The following is a 14,416-nucleotide window of genomic DNA, read 5'->3' on the forward strand; positions in this document are numbered from 1 at the left end:
GGAAGGCTTACCCAAGAGGTCTGTGTGTGGCTCTTTTACCTGCAGAAGTTTTAAAGTATTAGCTCCTGAAATGAACTCCTTCGTCTGCCCCACCCCCAGCAGGGGCCTTCAGTCCCCACTCAGGTGAGGCTCTGATACAGCGATGATAAGTGCATTGAAAATGACCCTCCCTATAATTTTTTTAAGTGAGAAGCATCATTAATGACTGGTGGTTATATATGTGTGTTTTCTCCAGGCTAGTGGCGACAGGGTGGATTTAACAATTGCTAGGCCGGGGAAATCCCAGCCTGGTAACCCTCTCCGAGACACAGGAGCTCAGAGTAGCAGCCAGCACCATGCACAGCCGCTGTACCACAACAGACCCAGCTCACACAAGGTGAGGCCTCGAGTTTGCATGTTTTCATTCATCTGCCCTCAGGGAATCCCTGTTACAAACTGGTAAGATTTAAATGAGGGCTGTTCCTCTGTTGGAAAAGGTGAACACAGGTGTTTGGGGGTGTGGAATGTGTGTCTGGCTACCTTGAGAGTCCCTGTACAGTCTGTTCCTCAGCCAGTAGGGGTGGTTTCTGAGTAAGAAGGTCCCTCTGCCAGATTGATGAGAAGTGTTTGATCTTCTAGAAAGACTTCTTTGTTTGGTCCTGCTTGAAAGTGGGATTTATCTTGGTTTGCTCATTCAGTTGTAACAGGAGGTTATGTAACTGAAAAAAAGACAATGACCAACAAGTCCATACTTAGCGGTTGGGCAGGTTGCCTACAACAACAGAATTCTCTATGTGAATATGAAGCATAAATCATACTTTCTGATAGGTACATGCAAAACACAGAAAGCATTTCTTTTTATGTTACAGTTTATAGGAATACTACCCTAGATCATTTTAAATTCCCGTATGTTGAGCTTTTTGCTGCATCTTTCATATTTCAGTGCTTTGATAATATATTCCTAGGTCATTTATCTGTGCCAAAAATTCTGATGCTGTCTCACTTTGAATGCAGAAATCAGTAGAAATCAAAAAACAGTGGCACTTTACTGTGTTCTCAGTATTATTTACTTCATTTGACCTTTCATTTGAACTCAACTTCTAGTAGGCCAGAATTTTTAAGACGATGCTATTTACCAACTGTGTGAAAATCACACATAGGAAACTTCCTAAAGTTTGTTTGTTTGTTTGTTTGTTTTTACTTCCTATAGTTTTTAAGTAGACCAGTAAATAAGTTTTTATTTAGTAAAACAATTTAATCTTCCTTAAGGAGAATTACTTGAGAAACACATGGTTAGCTTAAAGTGGCTTCTTAATGTAAGTACAATTTGAGAGAATAACTCTGTAATGTCACAGGAGCCCAAGAAAGCATCATTTAAAGGCACAAGTATTTTTGGCCCATCAGGTTTATCTGGTTTTCTGCGCTGAAGTATAGACTTGTCACTGGTCTTTGGTCAGTTAAAACTTTTAAGAAATTATAAGCACAAACTTATTCTTATTTTTGAACAGAAAACAGAATGTGTGAAGGGTACCGATAATTTTGCTTTCACAATGATGACTACGAAAAGCAGTTATTGTTTCGAAAAGGAATTTGAATAGGAGTTGTTCATATCGCTGGTCCTTGCTTTACAAGTTACATATATATACATATTCCTAAAGAATCATAATTAAGGCAAAAGTTGGTAACTGAATCCATGAATTCTACAGAAATTTGAAATATGGGTGCTCAAAGACAGCTCTACAATTTTAAGACTGTTTTAAGAACTACTTAACCATTTCAGAGTTCATATAGAGAACTATTTATGTCCTTTTGTTTGTTTTGGGCACATATATTTTTCTTTTTACTAGTTCCTACTCCTTAATTTTAAGTGGCGGTGTTTTAAATAGCAATGCTGAATTCTTATTCTAGGTGCTCTGTAAACCTGATTGTTAGAACACCACATGAAATGTAATTTTAAGCATTAATTTAGCAATTTGCCATTAACATACAGCATTTGTGATGTCAAATCCTAATTTAAAAAAATAAAGGTCTCCTAGGGAAAACAAATTCAAATTCACCAAAACAACCTGTTCAGAGGATAATCATTGTTAAAAATTAAAGCACACATTATTCTACTACTAAGCCCCTGCATAGCTGCTTGAATAAACATTCATACAATGTTAAGCCCTTAGAAGTTTCCATGAAGTATACCAAGAGTAATCTGTGAAGTTTGGCTAAAATGCATACATCTCAGCCATATAGATGAATAAAACAACCACCTCTAATTGACTCAATACCTTACAGACACAAGCGTTGAAGTCAATGTGCTCCCAGCTGAGTTTACCTGGATTGTCTTCATAATAACGTGGGTCTTGGGTCTATATCACATAGATGTCATATGCTATGATACCACCTGTGGATGTTTACAGGTTTTCTATGAGGTCAAAATTCTAGGAACTCTAGGCTATTTAGGTAGTGCCCTCAAGAAAATTTCAGAGTGTTGGTTTCAGGAGCAGAGAAGAGCAGACACCCCTGAAGGTCCAGGGCTTGACTGACACACCGTACCTGTCCGCTCTGAAGCAGTGTCACTAAAGGAAATGTTACAGTTCTAGCAAAAGAATTCATCTATTTCTACTGTTGATATTGTTAGTCGTGGTAATAGTTTTCTTGTTATCTACAATATGCTCTTATAGTATATGTGTTAAGGAACCTTTTGAGATAGGAGCTTCCATCATTACACTTAATGGGATAGCACCCTTGTAGTGTGGATGCATATAGCATCATGCTGTAAGAACATACACAACTACATATGAATACATGTTTATGTATATACACTATGTGTGTGTGTATGTATTTTTTTTTTAACTTGAATCACTTCAGATCCCAGTGTGATCATGCGTAGCTATATAATTTGGAGCAAATTACATGACCTTTCTAATAAGGCTATTCCCTTGTTTATAAAATGGGGCCAACCATAGGATTTACACTCAGGACCATTGTAATGAAATGTAATGAAACCATTAAAATGAAATAATACATGTGAAGCCATTTGCTTTACACATAGTAAATCTTCAATAAATGTTAGTTACTATTGCTATTTTAATATTAATATCAAATAGGTACACCTTGTTTTTTATAGCATTCTACTTAAAAAGAAAGCTGATGTTTTAAATTTTCCTTTTCTTCCAGAGTGTCCCCATAAATAGCAACAATAAATATCGGTAAAAATTGCCTTTTCCTGAGAACACAGTCTGTTGGAAATTTTTTCTCTTCATTACCTTTTTCAAAAATTCAGTTATTTCATATCCTTATAGCTTTCTGTGAAGGTTGTGAAGATCAGTTTGCACCCGTTTCATGACCGAGCATTCTCATGAGTAAGAAACAGAAGATAGATCTATAGCTTTTGTCTGGCAGTTAACAAAATCCGCACTTTACTTTTGTACTATTCTGTCACCATTTCTCTCAAAGAATAGAGGAGAGAGAGAGAAATAAAATGAATTAGCTTGTCTTCAGAATCTTAAAACTCAAATGCATTATTTACTTTTGTAGAATTGGCCCTATTTTGACTTCCATATGTCAACAGTCCTGAGTTTTTTCTGTTCCATACATAGTCATATGAAAATACAGCCGTCCAAAGTCTGACATTGTGATCCCCAGTGTTCGGTGTCGTGTTTGTACCATGAAGAACTGTGTATTATTTCTACAGTAACTGATTTTAACAGTGACTTTATCATTGCCATGGTATTTTTTTCCTTCAGTTTCTTTACTTTACTTCAGCTATGTATTATTTATTTTGCAATGAATTTTCTTCTCCTGTGTTAGGATCTTACCCAGTGTGTTACATGCCAAGAAAAACACATTACTGTAAAGAAGGAACCACCTGAGTCCCTGGGAATGACAGTGCCAGGGGGCAGAGGAAGCAAGAGTGGTGAACTGCCCATCTTTGTAACCAGTGTGCCAGCTCATGGCTGTCTGGCACGTGATGGCCGCATCAAGAGAGGTAAGATAGGGAGGGCTAGGAACAGTGAAACTCTCCCATCTTCTCCCTGCATGCCACTCATGTTTGAACAAAATAACAAATATTCCCCAAATTTTCTATAAATATGATTTTTTTAAAAATCTTTTAAAAAGTCCCTTCCATATATAAGTGTAAAACCTATCTCTAAGGTTAGAAAAATGCCTAATGGGAAAGAAAATTGCTGCAGTTTGATAATGTTTCTGTTATTTTTTTTTAAAGATTTTATTTATTTATTTGACAGAGATCACAAGTAGGCAGAGAGGCAGGCAGAGAGAGAGAGCGAGGGGGGGGGATGGTGAAGCAGGCTCCCTGCTGAGCAGAGCTCCATGCGGGGCTCAATCCTAGGACCCTGGGATCATGCCCAGAGCTGCAGGCAGAGGCTTTAACCGACTGAGCCACCCAGGCGCCCTTTCCGTTATTTTCTAATGTTTATTCAGATCATAGGATTGTTTTATGTTGGAAAAGACCCTCTAAAAAATATAACACACATCTTTTCCTTCCTAACCTTTTATATAATCCTCATTGCCCTTTTTTTATTATATTACTTGGCAGGGCAACAAGCACTTTTTTTTCTTCCTTAGGCAAAAGATGCTCAAATCACAAGTTTCATTTCTTTGTGTAGACCCAAGTATCTCTTCTCTTTAAGTATTCTGATACATTCACGCTGAGCAAACTCTGTAGGACTATCTTTATCTATAAAACTGTGTAACTCTAAAACAGGATATGTTAAAAATTCATTTCTAAGAGCAAAAGATCAAATAATTTTGAGCAGGAAATAACTATAGAAATCACTGAAGCCCAAAGAAGAGAAATGAACATGCCCAGGTCCTGCACATTAGCAAAACGAGGTCTAATGACTTGTACTTCCAGTTGAATCACAGTGCCTCAAGCCACATTTTTTCCTATATATGATGAAATTATCTTAAAGTTTTGAGTTGTTTTGGAATGTTTTCCATGAATTGGATTTGTCCCTGGATATCATAAGAATGACAGAGATGTGAAAAAATTACAAATAACAGGATGTATAGGGAATATAATGACTTGGTAGCTCATCTCATTTTTCTTGTTTATTCCTTTGGACAGGTGATATATTGCTGAATATCAATGGCATTGATTTGACCAATTTAAGCCACAGTGAGGCCGTTGCTATGCTAAAAGCCAGCGCCATGTCCCCTGCTGTTGTCCTGAAAGCACTTGAGGTCCAAATTGTGGAGGAGGCAGCCAGGCTACCAAAGAGCAGCCAGGCACCTTCAGCGAGAATGAGTATGACTCCAGCTGGTCCCCGTCGTGGGTCATGTGGCTTGGGCTTCCAAGGTACTGACAGCGTTTCAGCAGTTTCATGGAATAATCGTAGTGACAACATTTCTCAGTATGGAACACAGTAAATTCATTCATCCAGGGTGTTGGGGGGAAGGTCCGGGTCAGAGATGAAAGTGGCAATGGCATATCAAGTTATAGAAGAAAAGGGTATTTTTTTCTTAGGTTATTATATTTTAAAAGATAAATTTAAGGGGCATCTAGGTGGCTCAGTCGGTTAAGCATCCAACTCTGGATCTCAGCTCAGGTCTTGATCTCCAGGCCATGAGTTTGTAAAAAAGATTTTTTTTTTAATTTTTAAAAAATTAAAACATTCTTAAAAAATAAACCAAAGGTAAATTTAATAGTAAGAACTAGGCTAAAAAGATTTGGTGTATCTGTTTATAAAAACTAATAAAGCCATTCTGTCTGTTACTATTAACAAGGTTCTCAAGTGGACCAGCCATGAGATTTGGATGTTCATGCTCTTGCTTTAGAAAAGCTGTCATTTACCACACGTGTACATGCTTAGACTTCATGTGCATTTTTCACCAGAAAAACCAGGTCAAAGTGTGGGGCCTTTTGAGAAGCTTTTCTAAAACCCCTTTCTTAATCTTGTTAACTCTCTGTAAAAAGGCAGGATGTCAAAACTCAGTTTTTATTGGACATGAGAGACTCTTGCAGCCAAACCACTGGTGTCTGAAAGTAGGTCTTCTCACCACCTTCGGGACTCTCACCCTCCAGGACATTGTGTAGTTGGTCATTGTCTGGTCATGAAAGTTTCAGCTCCTGATGAGTGTTGTATATACTTCGGTATTGAAGTTGGAAGAATGTGTATCACTGTCTTTGTTTCTAGATCACTTTAGAGGAATCCTAAAACTGAACTATGATGAAACATTCTGATTCTGAGCCAAGTAGGAAAATGACTGATTTTTTTAAATAAAAATAAATGATAAGAATGCCAGTTTCTGAGCTATCTAGCTTCATTTAGATATAATTTGTAATAACTAGCATTTGTATAGTGCTATGTGATATATATATATATATATATACATTTTTTTAAAAGTACTTTCACGTAAAGAATAGCAGAAAAAGCCAGGATGAATGGAATTCATTTGTCTATCATCTAACTTACTGACTTGTCCTTGTGGTAGTGAAAAAGACCAAAAAGGCCTGAAACAGTAACAGAATTCATATCTCGGGGCCCTGTAGGCATAGATTGGAATGGTTGCTATGAAACCATGGCCGTTCTACCTAATGGTGAGGGCTCAGCCAGCAGAGGGAACTCATTTATCCTCTGGAGTAGTCAGCCTGATACACTGACCTGTCACTTGAAACCCAGCATGTCAGAAAGGCCCGGTCCCACACCAGTGGGGGAGAAGTGGTCTCCTTAGCTGCACAGGTGCCGAGCGTGCGCACACCACTGCTGGTGGCCAGGCCGTGCTGGCGCTCCTTTAGTTCTTGTTACCTGGTGTTCCGGGCCAGCTCTGCAGTCAGCTCTTTACCGCTTGTGTTTGGAGCATTTTCAGGTGAACCAGGAAGAACAATGAATATTTCAGATGAACAGTACACGGGATAATGAAATCTATTTGGGGGGTCTGCCTGTATCGAAAGAGTGTCTATCAGTTCAAGGTCACTATTCTGTGGACTCCTGGGGGTCGAGTGTTGTGTGCAGACCGGTATACACAACCAGGTATTGGGAGGGCCACTGCTCTGTGGGTACCGGCAGCTCCTTCCAGCAGGTCGCACAACACACAGGGTAGCAGCTCTGCTCTTTCTCAAAAGGGAGGGTCTTTCTCTGCAGTTGGCTGGCAGTGTACTAGACAAAACAGTTTATTTGTTTTGTGTTGTGCTGTTTCGTTGGTTTTTTTTTGCAGAAGATTCAGAATAACGAAAATAACCTATATCGTCTCTAAAATACCAGGGGACCCTGGGACCCTGCTCTATGCCAGAAGACTATTTAAAAGTCTTTTCTTGTTGGTGAGCTAAGAAAGTAGACCAGATTAAAAGTTCTAGCATTTCATATATCGCTTAGAGCATTGGCTTTATTAAGAAGTCTTTTTAATAGATTAAAAACAGGAAACCTTACCTTAGATGACTGGGTCCAATTTCATCCAAAAATGAAAGATTCTTCAATCTTACAAGGAGATATTTTTTCTGTATCCCTTAGGTGGGGTTTTCTTCTATTTTTAAGTTTTTATTCATTGAGTTCTGATGTCACATCCGCCAACTGACAGTGGCATTTTAACTGAAGCATTTCAGAGTCCCTGGTTTAAAAAAAGTTTAAAAAAAAAAAAAGCTGTAAGGAGAAAGAAAGAGATGATTTTCATTAGTGTCTTCTAAATTGAGTTCTCTATTTTGTCAATCAATCTCCCTTAAAATGAGTGCATTGTAAGTGAAAGAGGAAAAAACAACAAATAACTCCTCACATAGATGAAGAAGAAAGAACGTTTTCTATCTTTCTTTCATTTAAGTGCTGAGATTAGCAGGACTAGATCCCTTGTGTACCACCTTTTTGTAGATACAAACTCTGTAGATACAGATGGATATCCAAATTGAGGACATTGTTGACAGTGCAGAGAGAAAACGCAGGCACAGAGCCATTTTATACGACTTTCTGTGGTGTGACTTGTAACCAGGTGTGTTTAGCTGTGTGTGTGTGTGTGTGTGTTCATTTGGGAAAAGAAGACGGGACAGTGTTGGACAAATTCCAGTCTACGTAGGACTGAGTCTGTGCTGGAAAATGGGCTGTCAGAATAATGTGTTCAGAAGGAAATAAAATAGCCCCTTTTTGTTTCCCAGCAGCGATAAGGGTAAGTATGGAATGAAGCAAAGGTGAACAGGCTATAAAAGCCGCCCCACTAACTTTTTCTTGACCTTTTGTGTTTGTGATAGTGCCCTTCATAGCTGCCATGATATTGTTTTACGAAGAAGCTACTTGGGAAGTTGGGGCTTTAGTATTGTTGGTGGATATGAAGAGAACCACACCAATCAGCCTTTCTTCATTAAAACCATCGTCTTGGGAACTCCTGCTTATTATGATGGAAGATTAAACTGAGTCTTGGGAGATCAGATAATGTGATTCATGTTTATTGTGATGGACACGATCTTGACCAGAGGTCAGCTCCAAACCCAATCTTTGTCCTCTCTCATAAATCAAGTCTCCCTGGAACGTGGCTGCATTCTTCTGTTTGCAACCCCTCCGTGGCTGCCTGTGAGCCCCAGTGGCAGTGTTGAGTCACTGTGACAGAGGCTGTGTGGCCCACAGAGACTGAAATACTTTTTTACTAACTGGGCATGTACCAGCCAGATCTTGACTGAAGCATCCCTTTGACCATCTCGCCGCTGATAGCTCTGTTTTGTTACTCTAATGACAGGGACCAGACCAGAGTCATCCAGTTCAACACACGGAGATGACAGCTGGCTCTGAGCATCCATTCCACACACACCCCTTGAGTCCAGTCCTGTCATTAGATGACTGCTCTATTTTTCCTCTGCAGCACTTATGTCTACCTAACACGATATTTATGCAAACTCCGTGAAAGGGTGGGGGTGGGGGGCCTGTTGCATTTACTGTACATTCCTGGTGGCCGCCGTAACAGTGCCTTGTGTTCAGAGTAAGTCTCAGTAAATATTTGATGAATGGATGTGAGAGCTGCCAGGCACAATGCTAAGTGCTTGGGATTGTAGTATTGAATCTTAATAGCCCTGTAAGGTAAGTGTTGTCATTGTTATTCCTGTCTGATGCACGAGATAACTAAGTCTTAGAAAGATTAAGAAACTTGCCCACAGTCAAGTAGCTGGAAATGGTTGATGGAGGTTCACACCAGGACTCTCTCTCCAGAGCCTGGGCTCTTCACCCCTCTGCTGGGCAGAAAGTCCTCAGCCAGCCTCATGCAGCCTCTTTCCTTTATCAAAACTCAGGCCCTCGGAGAAGAAAGAGGTGTTAGATTAAGAGATTCTACAAACTGTGGGGCGCCTGGGTGGATCAGTGGGTTAAAGCCTCTGCCTTCGGCTCAGGTCATGATCCCAGCATCCTGGGATCGAGCCCCGCATCGGGCTCTCTGCTCTGAGGGGAGCCTGCTTCCTCCTCTCTCTCTGCCTGCCTCTCTGTCTACTTGTGATCTCTGTCTATCAAATAAATAAAATCTTTAAAAAAAAAAAAGATTCTACAAACTGAGAGGAAATGGATTCGTGTAGGGTCTTAGAGCTTAGTTTTTTGATGGAAGAGCCAATTCTTAAAAAGTAAATGTTGACATCTTCGAGTGCCACATGAATGGAGAGTGTATACTGATCAGAGTGCCATCCAGAGAGTCTCATGAAAAGTTGACCAGGGTCAGTTTGCTCCTTATATTGACAGAGATGGGTGAAAAAATCAGTATTTTAGTTGGAAAGAAGAGGGGGAGAGATGAATTAACCATTCTCTTAGCTAAGTCCCTCAAGCATTCTGGGTCTCAGTTAATTAGTTTATAATTTGCATTCCACCTACTTCCAAACTGTTGAAGTAGGTAACAATAAAATAGCATATTGCTGTTACAAACTAAAGAGCAAATAATGCTGAAGGATAGAAGGGCCTTCAGATTGATCATGCATCTGCGATAGTCCTGTCAGAGGACAGCAGGCGTCAGCCGCTGAAAGAGGAGGAGGTGTGGGTCTTACGCTCAATGTAATTGAGCCCTCAAATGTACGAGCTCTAAGAATGAGCAAAGAACAGTCAAAATAATAAGCAGCCCCCTCCAAATGCCTTATTTAGTATTCCTTAAAGAGGCAGCACATTTATTCTCATTACATTTTGCTCAAGCTTTCTTGAAAATTATTCTGCTTGCCCTCAAAATCACTGAGCAGTTCTAACTGCTCAGCCAGGGGTGGCCCTGATTGCAATGGAAGGCCAGTATAGGGTTAAAAATTGCCCCAGACATCTTGCAAAGCAGAAAACATAGCCTCACCATTGATGGCTAATGGTTAAGTGAAACTATGAATTTCATGCCAAACAGATCTCCCTTAGGATAATGTTTTCTAAACCCATGGAAATAGTTAACAGTCCATTTCTGTTTGTCTTTGTCCAGATGTGGAGACATGATTGTAGCGGTCAATGGCCTGTCAACCATGGGCATGAGCCATTCTGCACTAGTGCCCATGTTGAAGGAGAAGAGGAACAAAGTCACTCTGACAGTTATTTACTGGCCTGGAAGCCTGGTGTAGGTTTTGAAATCAGTTTTGAATCTGACTGTCTTCCTTTTGAAGCTTTGGAAAGAAACTCCTTTGTTGGATTGTGTTTCCAGTTGGAAGCCACAGGCACAACTGGTATTTGTAGGACCCAAACCACTGAGATTGTCCTGTTATTATTAGAAGGGTTTTCTTCAAGTTAGGCACGTTTCTTTTAGCTTGGGAGCAGTCTTCCACTAAGCCTCGTAAGTTCATATTTTCAAAAATGAGACTCTCCGTTGTCAGAATGGGACCTACTATAACACAAGAAGTGTGTGCAGACGGCGACTGAGCCAGCTGGATTAGAGAACTTGGGGCAGTCCTTTGTTTCCCCTAACCGAGTCATAGGATGAGTTCCACACCCCAGTGCTGGGGCCGTTGCACTCCGCGGTGGTGGCAATCACTGCCCCTGTTGCAGCCAGTGCCACAAATGGGTACAGACATCTTCCGTGAAGCTAGCAGCCCTTCCCCATTCCCCCTCCCCCCATCAGTGCCAACATTTCAAAACTTCTCACTGTTTATAAAACGATTTTTCTGACTTGTTTGATTTCTCCTTTAATCTTTTAGTACTCGTAGATGATGAAGACAGAAGTCTGACACTACTAAAGAGCTTTTCAAAAAGTAATGTACCATTAATTAGAATACTAGATAATCAAAGATCATGTTTTCCATTGACAAAAGCATTTGGGAGGTAATTATAATTTACTGCTGGAGATGGTAAAAGTCACACTTATTGCAGAATGCCAAAAGCATTAAAGATTCCTTTCCAAAGGAATGTTTTGTTATGCAGGGAAATTTTTAAGCCATTTTTGCTAAATTTCATTTTCTAGAGTTTGTATTATACTTATCAGCAGTCTTGGCTGGACGTGCTTTTTTGTGATTTATGCAGTTAAACTAAAGATCAAGCCCTGTTGCTATTCCACACACCTTCAACTATATTGCAGCTCAGTGTAGGAAAAGGTAGACCTTTTGTATTTCATTCCAAGAAGAGCCTTCAGTGTTCTAGAAGTCCTTATTTTTTCCCCATTATTTCTTGTGAACTTAATTATTTCAAGAAAAAGACTGAAGAGTCCTGGATTTTTATCTAAAATATTAGGTTTTAGATGTTAATATCTTTCAGTCATTTCTTGGTCACTAGGCTATTTCTTATTTTTCTAAATGTTTTTGAAAACTACAACCAGCCCGTTTTGTTAGTCCTTCATTCCACTTGATTGTCCCTTGGAAGAACGCATAAAGAAGCAAGTGAGATCAGAGTTTCGGTACTTTCTTAATATTATGCATACTTGAAAAGAGTTCACTTAGAAACCTAGTTCAGAATCTGAGCTCATTTACAAGTGACCTCTGTCGTAAATGGTATTGATTATCACAGAATGTATTTCAAAAATACTACAGTATATTATGAAGCATGACCACTTTGTTTTCAAACTAGCAATTGCATTGCTAGGATTTACTGTGTCTCTAGCATGTCACTGATTATTCCTATTAGTTTTTTAGTGAGTTTGTTTTAAACTATCACTTGTGAATAAGAAATAGCAACAGTAATTGCTACTGATTTGTTCAACCCTTTAGCTACACTGTATGGTCAACATATAACCGAGATACAGTGGGATGCCCCATACAGTATATTACTGTTATGTGATGATTGGCTTTTGAAGCAATTTGGTATTGAAATGCTTTGATATTCTAATTGACACGAAACAAGTTTGTTTGTTTGTTTGTTTGTTTTCCTGCTCCCCAAATAGAATTTTATATCCTACTTTGCTATTTTTTTTAAACATTTTGTAAGAATGTGTCATTTCTTGGGGTGTGGCCATCCACCGACAAATATCCTAATGGCTACTTTGTTATATGTAAAATACTTACATTGAACCTGGGGATATAATTAGTATTTTGAAGAAGACACCTTTTTTTGACATTATTTTTATCATGGAAATCTCAGACTCAGCTTCAACTCATTTGGTTTTATTATAAAACATGATAGTTTTTGGTCAGAATGATATTTGATGATGGAAACTTGTTCATAATTTATTGTTACTGCTGAAATATTTGAATTTTCTCATCTTAAGCATAAATAGTTCAAATATTTTGATTTGTTCTGTGCCTTCAGTTTACATTATTCCAGGATTTTTCAAATGTGTTTTAATAATGGTGTGATTATTTAGGATGGAAATAAAAGTCATCCTTTCCATACTAGTGGCACCATCTCTTTCTTGAGCAGCAGACATTGACTCTGTACGCAATCTTTGTTCATGGCCCCGCTGTCCCCAGTATGGTGTCCCAAGCTTCACACCCCAGAATCACAAGTTCGTCTTCTGATCCTTCCTCCTGTAGGCACAACACATGTGACCTCTGCTGATTATTGGAAATTTTGCCCACACACTGCCTCTAGACCATGTTGTTCAATATGTGGGGTCACTGAGTACTGGAAATGCCACCAAGCCACGTGTCAAAGTGCTAATATCTTGGGTATATGGGCTGATATAAAGTAGAGTTGTTGGGTTTTATGTTGTGTGTGTGTTTTTGTGTGTGTGTGTGGATTTCCTGCCAGTCTTTTTCTATGCCTATTTTCCAGTTTTATTGAGAAATAATTGACACACATCACTATAAGTGTGAGGCATACAGCATGATGGTCTGATTTATACACATTGTGAAATGGTCACCACAGGACGTTCGGCTAACATCCACCTTCTCACGCAGACATGGTAAAAAGAAAGGAAAAAAGAAATGTCTCCTTGTGACGAGCCCTCTTCAGAGCTTCACGCGCACAGCACTGAGCAGGCCAGGCAGGCCTGACCTTGTGCTGCCTGGTCCTCCGAGGGCTTTGGTCATTCTCTGCTTTAAAGAAAATAATTTTTTTTCAAAGTAGAATCTAATTTTATTTTAATTTTTTAAAAAATTTTTATAAACATATAATGTATTTTTATCCCCAGGGGTACAAGTCTGTGAATCGCCAGGTTTACACACTTCACAGCACTCACCATAGCACATACCCTCCCCAATGTCCATAACCCCACCCCCTCTCCTCTCCCGGCTCCCGGCTCCTCAGCAACCCTCAGTTTGTTTTGTGAGATTAAGAGTCACTTGTGGTTTGTCTCCCTCCTGATCCCATCTTGTAAAGAAAACAAATTTTAATTGAAGAAAGATGTTCCTGATTTCCTAGCAAATTTAAGTTCCGACCAAGGCCTATATGGTCCAATCCCTCAGCCATCTTCTGGGTGGCTCCAGGGTGCCATCTGCCCCCTGTGACTCCAGGGGGCTACCCACATACTCCAGTCTTTCCACACACACGCCTGTCGTAGCCCTTCGGTGCGTGGCCTTTGTGCCTCATATTGGGAGGCATAGCTGGAGCGCCGCCCTGCCAGCTTTCTCCGGCCCGGCCTGTCCATACTCCACACTTTGGAGAGAATCACCCTCCCTGTGAGGGTGGAGCTCTGCAGGCCTCATTTGCCTTTACATGGCTTTGACCTAAGCACCCTCAGCGCTGTAAGTCCCGTCAGATGCCACCTTGCAATTCTGAGGGCTGCTCAGGCCCCAGCGCTGCGGCTCCTGCAGTCCGCAGGACTCACTTCTGCACCCGGACTTCTGAGTTTTCTCATGTGCTTACCTACCTCCACTCTTTCTCTGTGTGAACTCATTCTTTTTAAAGATTTTTTATTATTATTTGAGAGAGAACACAAGGGAGGAGTAGAAGCAGACTCCCCACTGAGCAGAGGGCCCAATGTGGGACTTGATCCGAGGACCCTGAGCTCATGACCCAAACCGAGGCAGCCGCTCACCCAGGTGCCCCTCGGTCTGAATTCCGTTCGGCAAATTTCCTAAACCCTAACTTTGGTCATTGTTCTGTTCATTTCCCTGTTTAGGGATCTTGGGGTTGCAGAAAAGCCCCTTCATGATCTGTCCCCCTGCCCAGTCCCCCTTCCTGCCCACCACTCCCCTCGC

At 40.2% G+C, this 14,416-nt stretch overlaps 1 protein-coding gene across 1 annotated transcript in view; it reads left to right on the forward strand.

The window, feature by feature from the left end:
- Positions 1–12,644, forward strand: part of LOC101692936 (ligand of Numb protein X 2-like) — a 39,363-nt gene extending 26,719 nt beyond the window's left edge. Inside the window, 6 exon segments of the mRNA XM_045069719.1 lie at positions 236–376; positions 3,781–3,958; positions 5,060–5,194; positions 5,197–5,290; positions 8,168–8,326; positions 10,339–12,644. Coding sequence (XP_044925654.1) covers positions 236–376; positions 3,781–3,958; positions 5,060–5,194; positions 5,197–5,290; positions 8,168–8,326; positions 10,339–10,474 — 843 coding nt within the window. The 3' untranslated portion in view covers positions 10,475–12,644.
- The last annotated feature ends 1,772 nt before the right edge of the window (positions 12,645–14,416 follow it).

This window comes from Mustela putorius, unplaced genomic scaffold (assembly GCF_011764305.1).
Source record: "Mustela putorius furo isolate JIRA1106 unplaced genomic scaffold, ASM1176430v1.1 tig00003942_pilon_pilon_pilon, whole genome shotgun sequence".
Lineage (NCBI taxonomy): Eukaryota > Metazoa > Chordata > Mammalia > Carnivora > Mustelidae > Mustela > Mustela putorius.